Source organism: Mycetomoellerius zeteki, unplaced genomic scaffold (assembly GCF_001594055.1).
Source record: "Mycetomoellerius zeteki isolate Tzet28-1 unplaced genomic scaffold, Tzet1.0 scaffold114, whole genome shotgun sequence".
In the NCBI taxonomy this organism is placed as follows: Eukaryota; Metazoa; Arthropoda; class Insecta; order Hymenoptera; family Formicidae; genus Mycetomoellerius; species Mycetomoellerius zeteki.
This window is the reverse complement of record NW_017256062.1, coordinates 945,706-958,864: the sequence shown is the minus strand read 5'-3', so window position 1 is coordinate 958,864 and position 13,159 is coordinate 945,706. Positions and strand designations below refer to the sequence as shown.

At 33.8% G+C, this 13,159-nt stretch overlaps 1 protein-coding gene across 3 annotated transcripts in view; it reads right to left on the bottom strand.

Annotated features, from left to right (window-relative positions):
• The window catches only part of LOC108729162 (uncharacterized), an 81,156-nt gene that overhangs the window by 42,612 nt on the left and 25,385 nt on the right, over window positions 1-13,159 (bottom strand). The window contains exon 1 of one of the 3 annotated variants that reach the window (XM_018458153.1): window positions 4,545-6,048. The exons of the other annotated variants lie outside the window; for them this stretch is intronic. Coding sequence (XP_018313655.1) covers window positions 4,545-4,606 — 62 coding nt within the window. The 5' untranslated portion in view covers window positions 4,607-6,048. Of the gene's footprint in view, window positions 1-4,544; window positions 6,049-13,159 lie in introns of those variants that run through there. 3 annotated transcript variants of the gene reach the window in all.

Below are 13,159 nucleotides of genomic sequence, written 5' to 3'. Positions count from 1 at the left end.
GAAAGAAATTTCTAAAACCTGTTCTTGAAAGACTTTACATAATAAAAAGATATAAAAGAATTATATATATGATTCATTACACTCTATTCATGTGAGTTATAATCAGGGTTGTTAACGTTACATAAAAAAGTAACGAAGTTACTGGTTTCGTTACTTTTTTTAATAACGAATGAGTAACTAGTTACTTTTCCTAGCGAATGACAGTAACGGTAACTAAGTTACAATTTTCAGTATCGAGTAACGAAATTTTACGTTACTTTTCTCGTTATTCCGTTGATATACAAGTGTTACGGTGAAATCATACGTGCGGAAAAGGACTGTAGAATAGAGAATGCATCATTGAAGCAACCAATCAGCGCTATTCCGCACTTTTCCATCAAGTTTTGTGTGCTATGTTCACATGGTGCATCAAATATGCATTCGGGATGAATATAATTTAAAAGAAAGGCTTTTTAATATTGGTGAGCTTGTTTTGTCGAATCTTCGCCTAATAGACGGACATTTTGAACAATTGTTATTAAAAAAAAATTGAAGATGCAGAGAAATAAATCCATTACAATTCAAAGTTAAAAAATATTCTGCTATTTCTAATGTAAATTGATATGTATCAAAAGTATCAAAACCAAATAAAGAACTCATAAAATAAAAAATAAAATAAAGCTAATAAAATATAAAATAAAACAAAACTATAAATTAAAAAACGATTTATTCTTATGTTGCTATATTTATATAAATATAATTATTTTTTGAAAAGTAACGAAAAAGGTAACGGTTTTTTTCGTTACTTTTACAATCGGTAACGAGTAACGTATTACTTTTTATTGCAAGTAACGATAACTGTAATACGTTATTTAATAACGGTAACGTTAACAACCCTAGTTATAATAAATATCGTTTCGTTCCTTTCACATGAGAATATACATATATACATGAGTTAATTAAACTAATGACTGACAGATTTTCTGTTCTGGAATGATTCTTTGTTACGCATTAACAATAACATATTCTAAACACAATTTTAAAAAATTTACAGAAATATATTAATTTTATATATTCATAGAATTTCTTTTCAATCTCGCATTTCTAATGAAGAAAAATTTGTCCGCGTAAATATCTTAATATTTATCCTAAATGTATAATTTGATATATAACTTGATTATAAAATGATTACATGCATTTCTCTCTAAAATTGGTTTTGATAATAGATGTTGTATAATGTATTCATAAATTATGTCCGCTTTTATGATTTAAATGTATTTTCGTATCTGTACTTTTTATGGCTAAAAAAGATTCGGATGCTGTCTCTGGAGAGCTTCAATATGTCTAATAATACAAGTCACGGTTTATAGTATCTCTGGTTTGATGTGAGCTGTGCCCAGATAATAAGGTCACAGTAATCCACCCCACTGTGCGACCTTGCCTCCTTTCCACTACTAGGGTATTGCCGGATTTTTCTAGTTCACTGATCAGCCTCGATTCGACGGTATTACTGCACGGATTTATCGGCATGGATGACTTGATTTCACGAATCTTTGAACGAAATCATATCGCAGAAAAATTGACAAGATGTTTACAATAATTCTTCCGAGAAATATTTGTTAGCTATTTCTATAGCAGCTGTATAAATCAATTGACATATAATATTGCATTAATTAATTAGCGCTAATTAACTAATATTTTGTATACTGAAAGATGTCTGATAATAGATATAAAATGTTGAGTAAACTAAATATTTAGAAAAGTAAAATTATTTTTGGTTATATTAACCGAACGTTTGATTGAAATTATTTCAACACTTGGTAAATCTTTTTTCAATGTAATTTTTTTAAGTTTTCTAAATTTATTCGTTTCGATCTAAACCTCTATATTATTTTCGACAGGAAAATTATTTGAATATTACAGTTCCGCAAACGAATGCGTCTTTTAAATACAACAGAAATATATATCACAATCTCTATACAAAAATATTCATTGTGCTACAAACGACAATGGGTTAAATGTTAAATATCTCCCAACGGAGTGCAGTTTTCGCGCAACTTTCGCGCGAATAATAAATCGCTTCAACGTTAACGGAAATATGGCCGACAAGGAGAACCGGGAAATTTATATGACGGTCCAGTTAATCTTCTCTTTGTGAATAAACTTATCATTTCCTCAGAGATTACGGTAAGTTTTACGTAACTGCGAAAAAGTAGCGGCGCGATCGCGTTATATCGAAGCGCATCAACAAAGAGCATTAATAATATCGACTTAGGAATCGCGCGTGTTTCTCATTCGCATTCTTCTTCGTGCGTTCGCTTCTTTTCTTACTCATCGCTCGCAATACATACCATACGTGCGTCGCAACGCTGATCTTTTCCTTCTCGCGTGAATTCGCACGTGCGAATACATACGATTATATGCGTAGAAAGTATTGAGATACTAGTCACGTTCTATGCGAAGGACAAATTCGCGACAAAGCGCATTTTTACGATCGTTTTTCTTTGAATCGCTCTTAGAAAATAATTATATGAGACAATGAAAATTAGATTTAGAGAACATATTGAAAAAAATAAAAAGGGTATAATATCGGTTTCGAACCACTAAAAGCTTTCGATAAAAGAGCTATTTATGTCGTGAATTCATTCTAATTATTTATGTTGCATAAATTTACAATAAATTATATTATTCACAATAAATTGTCATAAAGTTAAGTAAATTATAATTTGAATTGTTCAAATTAAATGCAATATTCATGGAAATTTTAAAATAGAACGTCATGTATATAAAGTCGGAAGAAAATGACTTAGGACCGTTTTCACAATATAGATATGGTTACCTAAAGATTAAAGGTTACAGATTCATCAATAAAATTCATTCATGAATTTCTTGGTTTCCTTTAATCTTTAGGTAACTATGTATTGTGAAATCGGGCCTTAGCATGATGTATTTCTTCTAAGTGAACTGCATGTTGACTGAAAGCAGATAAAACATTTTCTTTTGTGCGATATAAGGGAGAAAACTTAAGTTGCGTAAACATCAACAATTGTCTACATTGTGCAACTGTCATTCTTTGTGAGGCTCTATTTATCGTAACAATATTATACGCAATTTTTATTATGAGATAAAAGTTAACAATTTTAACAATTCTATTAAAGATTCAATTATTATTCATACATTCAATATTTTCTTATAACTTTCTATTCTTATTTGTTTAATATGTAATACGTATCCATAAAAGATTGTAGTTAAAAAGATCAGAGCGACAATAAAATTATAAGATACGATATCAAAGAGTAAAAGAGCTAGGATATACTCTCTAAATTCTTTGGAGTGAAATCTTCCTCTAAAGAGTGAAAATTGAACTAGTCTTGAAAAAGAGTGGCTCAATTTTCATTCTTTAAGAGTAAGATTTCACTCTTCTCTCAAAGTAATATTCGTTCAAAAGTTTTAGAGAGTAGGTTTTGATGTCAATGCAATCAATCGAAAGCAGATTTTAATTTTGATTTGAAACTTGATCCGGATCAGGGATGTCAATTATTCTTTGAATTCACAATCATCAATTTGTTACTACAGAGTAGCCAAAAATTCGCCAAATATCGCTTCCTGGTGAGAAAAGAATGAAACAAAAGAGATTCTTTAATACGATTGGTACTTGCCTTTAGTTTCTCTCATTAGAGAAACTGAAATGTATAAACTAATTAGAGTATGACTAGTCTCAGTATTTTTGTTATCGAAAGACAGAAATAACAAACATTTTGTTTTTTATTTTGAAAAAAAAAATTTAAATAAACTTTCATTTAAATAAAATATAATCGTAATTATATTATTAGATTATACATTATAATGTATTATATAAAAGTATATAGGTATCACACTTCTTGTTCAAATCATATTTTAAAAGAACAAAAACTAAAAAATTTATAATTGAAAAATAATAATTATATTTTAGTTTCAAATAAACATAAAAAATTATTATATTCATGCAGGAAATGAAATCAGTCTTAGCTTTGGCATGAAATCTTCATACGTGTATAGTTTTCAATTTTTATTACCATCAATCAAAACATTTAAAGCTTCCTCAAAATCCATATGGCAGCCATTTATAATACAACAGTCAGTTTTATGATCGGCCATTGCGATGGCTAATCAGGACTTGTAACACCAGTTGCGTTTCGCTTATAATGTATAGGGCCAGTATTCATAGTTCATTCTTATTCAAGACTGCTTTCTATTCAAGACCGTCTTAAGTAATGTCTTAAGATGCTAATACGGCTGTCTGATTGGTTCATGACATCTTAAAGTTGTATTTAAGGTAGTCTTAAATATAAGAATCGACTATGAATGCCGGTCTAAGACTAATCATAATATGCGTTCAATTGGAACGAGCTCAATTTTCGAGCTAAAAGCTAACGACTGGTCGCAATGAAGTCATTTTTCATTGCAAAGTTGAGTAGCCCAAATTGCAAAAAGTATAGCCTGTCTGACAAATCTGTATCGGATCGAGATTCACTTTAGGAATCGGAACGGCACAGAGACGTCTTCACGAATGTGAATATACATACCGAGCGGAATTCTCACTGGACAATTGCGATTTCTCGGTGTGGAACGCCGTGCCAAATGTCATGACAGAGCAAGTGGGCGGCGGGCGTTGCTGTGGATGCTTGTCCCGAGAATTATCCTTATCAGCGGTGCGGCCGCCGAACAACTCGACTAGTCAGCTGATCGCGCGATGCTTCATCGCTTCGGTCAATGTGCGCATAACAGTGGCAGGAATTTTCCCGTGTATCGCCTGACTATACCCTCCTCCCACGCGATAATCGGCACTTTTTCACTCCTTTGAAATCTATCGGATATCCCTGAGGGGCAACTGAAATCACCCGCTTCTTCCTGCTGTCAACGATATACACTCAGCTTATCGCTGTCCTCTTTACGACAGCACGAGATCCGTCGGTGTCTTTGAATAATTCAATATCGCTTCGCTAACAATCGTATCTTTGATAGTTGAACGCGTTTAGGATCCTCCTAAATTCCTGATGCGCGACTTCTTACCAAAAGTAAATACAAGTTCGGAGAGCGTCCTCGTTCGACTCGAGGAACGGAATTGGGTATCCGGTTCGTACTGGTCGGTATGGAGACTCTCCTCGCGCACGTTCACGAGAGGCGGAGGCCTCGTCTGATCGGTGTGTCGTGGTGGTAACGGTATATCGCGAGGAGGCGTTTGTAGATTTACCGGAGCGAGCAGGCGAAGTGCAACGACCGGCTGATCGTGTCCGTCGCCGAGACTTGTCTCGTTTCGTATTGAATACGACTCTATGAGGACACGTGATAGCAATGCGTTGTCTCGCGTTGAATATCAAACATACATCTTGATTCCCCTCGAATTTGAACCGTTTATCTTGACGCTTGTTTCGCTACGGCTCCAGTTACTCAGAGAACTCGATGCTTATTTATTTTTCGTCTTTGGATATGTGTTTCCTGCACGCCGTCTTGACTCGCTCCAAAATTAAGCTAATTAATCCCTCACTATCTTAAGCTGCTTAAGTGTGTTATCTTATTCGGTTAGTGATCATCGCTTGAATTCGCTATCTGCAGAACTAATCCGCACTGCCAATTTGTCTTGTCTCGAGTTGGATATCACAGATTGGCCGTCTTGATTCGTTTCGAAGATTAAATGTCTTAATCTAGCTACTTATCCTGATATCTCTTCAATCTTATTCTTGCAGTTACGAACTTATATCTTGACCGTTTGATCCCTCTTGAACTAAATTCTCATCACTATTAGAATACGATGTTAAGTCTTATCTAATCCAAACCCCTTAATTATGATAGTGAAGTTTGCTTTAGATTATAGCCGTTATTTAGATTCTCCAGTCAGAAAACACAGACTCGAATCACACAGTCTCGAGCAGGATTACCGGAGCACAATCGGAGCACAGTCGCTTCCTTGATTTTATCTCAGGCTCTTCAATCTCAATATATCCTGTTCAGAATGAGATTATCATTTGGATTTCTCACAATCTCTCGAGCGCAATGTCTCGATTGCCGTGAGATGTCCGTTCTCGTTGGGATCGTGGCACAGTTCCTCTGTTCACGTCGCTCGAAACACGTATCCTGATTCTGTGTAACGTTAAGTACCCTCACGGTTGCTATTCGGACCGCGCGGCGCGACGTCCACACGCTGGCGACGTTCGCCGATGATGACGGGCGTCGCGGGAGCGTCGAACGCGGAGCGTTGGATCACGTCGGAAACAGCCCAGAATGGACAACGTCGGGCTTTCCACCTGCCGCCGCGGGTCCTCGCTCACGGACGCTCTCGGAGTAACGATCGCATGCGAACGAGAGGAGGAAAAGGGAGAGGAGATCGGGCGAGAGCGGGATCGACCGACCGCAGCCGAAGTGCAACGAAGAAGATCTGGATGGACTGTATACACCGGGTACTACTAGCTCGCGTCGCGCCTGGCAGCCGACTGACTCCGGCGAAAGAGGATGAAGCCGGGCGACGTGGCTCTGACGCCGCCTCCATCCCGCTACTGCCACCGCCGCCATCGCCACCCCTGGATCGTAGCACCGTTGTGTCGCAGTACCGCGAATCGTATCGGTTCGTACCTTCAACCCTCGCCATACCATATTCCCCATTCTCAACCTCCGATGCGAGGAACACGTGTCAACAGGATAAAGCGACGAATGGACGGACGGCTCGTGTGAACCAAATGAAACACGACGTCATGTCCCCAGGATTTCGAAGACAGTCGATTTTAATCCCACTCGTCCTAAAATCATCTCTGGATATAGCGACACGCGCAGTATCTCGTTTCGCAATTTAATTTTTAACAATGATGGTCCACTATCCGCGTCAAAAGCGAGATACAAAATGCGAGCCCGTCTCTTTTTAAAACTTTTAAAGAGAAAATTTTATTCTAAAGAATAAAATCTCATTCTTAAAGATTGAAAACTGAGTCACTCTTTTTCAAGACTCAATTTTCATTCTTTAAGAATGAGATTTCTCTCCAAAGAATTTACAAGAATATTATAAGATATAATGTAAAGGTTAAAGTTTATAAATAGTAGATTGCGGCTTAATAGTGTAATAATAGGGAAGAGTTGCCGAATGCGTACCATTTGAGAGAGAGAAAGAGAGAGAAAGAGAGAGAGAGAGAGCTATTTTTTATTATATTTTTCATTTAATATTAATTTGTACGTAAATAATCATTGGAAATTATAGCTTAATACATTTAGTTCCTACTGTCCTCATTTTTGAGGGCAGTCACGTTTTAGCACGTCGAATCCTGCAGCGACTTGCTTATCTCGTACTTCGGCACTCAAAAAAAATTTTTTTTAAATTAATTGAGTGTTAATATTTCGGAAACACATAGATCGAAATCCATAGTCCGTTCTTAATCTCAAGCAAGGTCTTAAAATGCTAATACGGCTCTTTGATTGGCACTAGCTTAAGGCTATCTTGAGTAACGTCTATGGATTCCGCCCTTATTATTACATGTTTAGTTTTTCACCAAATTGATTTGTCATAAATTTTTTTGTAACGTGCTGTAATCGCCTAAATCGTACCTATAAGTTTTTTGAATCGTATCTCCTATAAAGAAATAATGAATTTATGAATATATAAAATTAAAAATATAAGATTAATAAAAGAAATCATCAACTAATATTCCGAAAGAAAAAATTAGCTGCTGTAGCAATTTAGATGATAAAATATGGCATAGCATTTTTAATTGGCTGAACCAATTAATTTTTGGTTGCAGCCAATTAAAAATGCTATGCCATGTTCAGCCAATCTTTGCTTTCAATTACTTTCAGCAATTAACTAACTTAATTTTATTATAATTTCTCACAAAAAGATGAAGTATTTAATAATTATTAAATAACAATAATGAAAAGAGATTGAAGTAAAACCGGGTTGCATTTATTTTTGTAATTAACATTTGTATTCAATAAATAATTATTACTTTCATTATTATTAATTATCAGCCTTATCTTACAGTGGTACGATTTAGGGGAAATTTGATTTTATAAAAATATCGATTTAATCTATATAATAATAATTGTAAATATGTATATATATGCACAATAAATGAAAAATATTTTACAATAAATCTTTTTCATGCAAATACAAAAAGTCATCTCAGATGTATCTGACTTTTTAAAATGCTTCTAATAGTCCTAAAACAAGACGTAACCTATTAAATTTTTGTCTATATTATTTATTTCTCATTTATTATATATTTTTATTACTGAATGTTACTTATATTAAGTAATAATATAAAATATTGATAATATACGATTTAGGCATGCAGTTCGGCAATTCTCCCCTGTTGCATAACAAGCCATTTAATTATGACCATTAAGGATATGAGGATATCCTCGATATCAATACATATCAGGCAGTTTACGAGCGCTGACACATTAGTACGTGATCAAACTCTCTTTCCGTTCACTCAAACATGTTGAGTTTACGGATGCGACAACGACATCACCGGAATAAGCGAACACCTGTTTGCTCGTATAATAACGACACTGTCGGTAGAAAGCTTTCATACATGCATAGACGCGCTGATACACACCACGTCTGCGGTATTTGAATGAAAATAAGTAGCACCCGTGGGATGCAAAGTTGCATAAAATACGACGTAGTGGCAACTTCGTTCGTGTCAACGCCATTTCATGATATTTATTATTCCATCCAAGTTGGACACAACTCGCTTTGCGTCCAAGCTCATTGATTAACGATGAATGAGCATTGCTCAGCGCAATGCAATATAAAGAATTAATGTCTAAAGCGTTATCATTTTGACGTCAACATTTTGACGTCAGTGAAATTGAATTACAAAGCTATACAACGATACACGGAAAAAATAAATACCTGAAAAATATATAAATATAGATCTAAAAATATAGAGGAAAGTCCCCTATTATGAGATAGGTGCCTAATATGAGATAGCGGTATTTCTGCTAAACTATCTATAAACGCTATCTATTGGTTTCACCATGAATTTATTGTTCTTGGATTAAAAACTATTTAGTGGAAAATTCGTTATTAGATCATGCCTGTAGTCGTTGTAAAAAAAGATTTTAGAATTTGGATGTCTTCAAGTTTCATTCAGATGAGCCATTAAATCTTGTTTATTATTTAATAAGTAAATATTTGGCAATAAATTCTTCATGTAGTGATAGAGTAAGATCGTATCTACTAATAGAAAAATACGGGATATGTTGAATTGTTTAATTACAAAAGTTAGATTTGATGATCGTAAAACCGTAAGGCGTGGAAATCGTAATATAAGATACCCAAAGTATTTCTAATTTGAAATAACCTATGCTCCTCATATGTCATAGTGAAAATTATTGCTAAAGTATAAATGTTATTGTACAATAATAAAAAGAACAACTGGAATGAACATCGAGTGCGTGTTTCTGCGATGCTTGGTTCCAATTACCTGAAGACGAGTCCTTGATACAATGCATCGCATGCTTATTTTGCATGCACCTGGCTGTGTTTGTTTGTATTTTAGAAACATTAAATAAAGTTTTTTAATTTTAGTACTGATGTACTTTGCGTTTTATTATCGATTTCTCGGGGTATCTCATATTAGAAGCACAATTTTTTTACTTTGTGCTTTTTTTAGCTTAATAATGCTGATTAATGAGACACATTCTCATATCTATAAATTGATGATTTTGTAGTGTGATAACTTTAAGGACCGGTTTTTCATTATCTGGTTAACTTGTAGTTTAATCTTAATCTTATTTAACTTGTATTAATGATAATATAAAAATTGCGTTTTTCTAGTTATAATTAATCACTAAACTAATGATTTTGTACTAGTATCTTTAAAAGCTATTTACTACAAAATCATCAGTTTAGTGATTAACTATAATAGATAGAAAAATATAATTTTTACATTATCAGGTTAAACCTGATCACAAGTAAACCAGTAGGTAAATGAAAAACAGAATCTAAAAGTTACTCACTACAAAATCACCAGTTTAGTATGATTATTAATCATAGTTGGAAAAATATAATTTTTACATTATCAACAAGTTAAATTACAAATAACCAGAAAATAAAAAACCGAGCCACAGAGATATAATATAAACTTTTAAAAGTTTATGTTTTGTAATATCTTTCATGTAATTTATTTTTTATTTCTCGAGAAAATAAATATGTCACGTTAAAAGAAATTTAAGTTAATATTTCATGAAATTTATTGACCTTAATTTTCATCGAACGTCTCTCTCGAAGCTAAATGCTGATCCTCATATACCGCGGCGAACTAGTGAAATATCTTTAAAAGCTTTTTAAAAGCGCTGCGAAGATTCGAATAACGTTTAAAAAAAATGTAATTTTTTCCAGCCGCTGCGTTCGATATTATTTCAACTGAGTGAGATATTATCCATCGAAATATCGCTATCTTCGCTATTTCTAATGGTAGCTCGCCGAAAATTTTTGGTGGATAACGGATATCGTGACCGCGCAAGATCGCGCGGACCGAGATAAATCAGTGGTAGACGTGAATCTATGACGCAATGCTGCAGAATCCGTCGGGTGTCCGACGTCACACTATTATTTTCAACCTGCCGAAGCGCCTGACCTATCCTCCAAGATACACTGAGATATTTCCAAACGAATGGATTACGGATCGATAAGGGACTGCGGACGATTTAAAAAAAGGCTTCGCAACGGTGGAGCTAAAAAAAGGTGAGGCAAAAAATTACGGGTAATTTGAGATGAAGGGTAATCGATCTGCCTACCTCATAACACGCGGGTGCATGAACTGTTATGTATACTAGGTCGCTCCATATCATAACTAAAGCACTTCTTTCGATGAATTAGATAATTAATGAATCATTTGCAGCGTATCATTAAACTCGGCGCGATAGAACTCAAAATACCGATGCGTGCGAAGAAACCGTTTAACATTTTATAGGTACATATGGATAGTAAACGGAGCGTGAATATAAGATTGCTAAGTTAATTCTGGATCTTCTCAAAGAATTTACTAAAATCCTGTTACACTCATATTTTTTTCTAGTTCCTTGCTTTTCATGCGTTAAATTTGTCAGATATAATAAATTAAATATTTTGTCGCAAGTACTTCAGTTTTATTTTTAAATATCATTTCTTTTTCTCATATTTCTACCAAAAGACAATGTGCTTCATCTCACGCTATTCGTATAAAAATAGAAGATTATTATTGTATTACTCTTTGCATATCAGCAACACAAGTGCAACACTAATGACTAGTAGTTAGCAATTTATTGGATATACATATGAACATTTCTCGAGTACTCGAAGTCCCGCGATAGATTTGTGATAACAAGTACCGAGTTTCGCGTTTGCGTACACCTAGCACTACTGTCCCTCGCCTTAATGTACGTACGCCAACTTGCACGGCAGGACGGAGCCATTAATTACGCCAGAACGAGCTTGAGGTTGATGATACCAGTAAACCGACCCAAGACATGATGTTATAGCGTTATATATATATATATATACTATATATATGTGTGTGTATATTTTACGTAACAAATTATCATTATGTATTTGCGATATAACAGTTATTATATAGAGTACATCTATAAGTTAAAAAAAATTACCGGAGAAAGATAGATTATTATTTTGTACACTGTTAAATTCATGATCTTAAAATATTTAAAATGTTTAAAAAATAATTCAAATTATACTCAATTTGAATTATTTTTAATAATTTTACAGTTTGTCACTGCTTCTATTCAATATTCTATTCTATATGTCGTTAAGTTAACTAAAATAATGGAGTTAAATTTAATTTAAGAAAATGTATATTAAATTTGACTCAAATTTGGTTTATTATTTACTGAATGCATACGTTAATCGACATCGTTTATTTTGAAATTAACTACAAAAATAGACTGATTTTTACACAAATAAAGACTAAAATAATAAAATGTTATTTAACTAAGGGAATTGGGTTACCATCGTTCTTTTGACAATAGTATATATAAGTGTACAATGCATTGTAAATAAATGTCATGATAAATTTCTGCTGCTATTATAATAAATATACGAAATAATTATTCTCTCTCCTTAAGGCTCTTGAATAGTCATCATAGTCATATTGAATCGTGATGTCAGGAGCGAGAAATGACACGTTAACTTTTATTACGTGCCATTTGTAAATAAAGATAATTAGAATAAAATGAATAAATGATGAGATCGTTTTAAAACAATTGTAAAAATGGACGAAAACTATCCTTATCCCCCCTGACAATCAGTAAATAATCGTAAAACATGATAAAGGGCACATAAAGTGCTTTTATTTAATGCGCATGCGTTATAAACTATTTTCACTTACACGTGTCTTTTATCACTTTTATGATCATTTATTGAGTGTCAGGGTAGATAAACATGTTTTCGTCCATCTTTATAAATGTTTTAACACGATCTCATCATTTCATTTTATCCAAATTGTCTTTATTTATAAATGGCACGTAACAAAAATTAACGTGCCATTTCTCGCTTCTGATGTCACGATTCAATATGGCTGTGATGACCACTAAAAGCCCTTATTGGCTGTGATGACCACTAAGAGTGACCCTTAAGTGATTTATAAAGATATCTTTGAAGAGGTATGCGCAAGATAACGTCAGGAATCTTTTGATAGTATGACAAAACTGCGTAGGAATCTGTGAGTCAAGTGAGTTATTATAGATCGCAACTGTGGTGACATTTTTCTTAGCTACCGGAAGAAAAATACAAGCAGGAGACGCGACCGAGTTACAAAGAATTCTCCGTGTGGGTCAACTCAAAATAAATCCAACACTCATCGTTCTAGTCACATCTATGTACTTGGCAGATCCGTCGTCTTTAGCCCAAGGAAAAGCACATTTCAACAGAGCGCGTAAGCTGCTTCAGTTAAACTAGTTCATCGTAAAAAGGAAACATTAGCAAAAATAGTCTCACAGAAATTTCTCGTGAATTCTCACAATGAGCAAATAAGTAGTTTAATAAATAAAAGCGCTTTATTAAACACTCGTTATTAATTTGCGTTATTACAACTTTTGCGAATAATCGGTATTGCACAATTTGTGTTCATAGAAGAGATATCTAAATTTTTATTACTTATGTATCTCAAAGACTACACTGAAAAAAATTGTTCTAAATTTTAATAAACATTTGTTT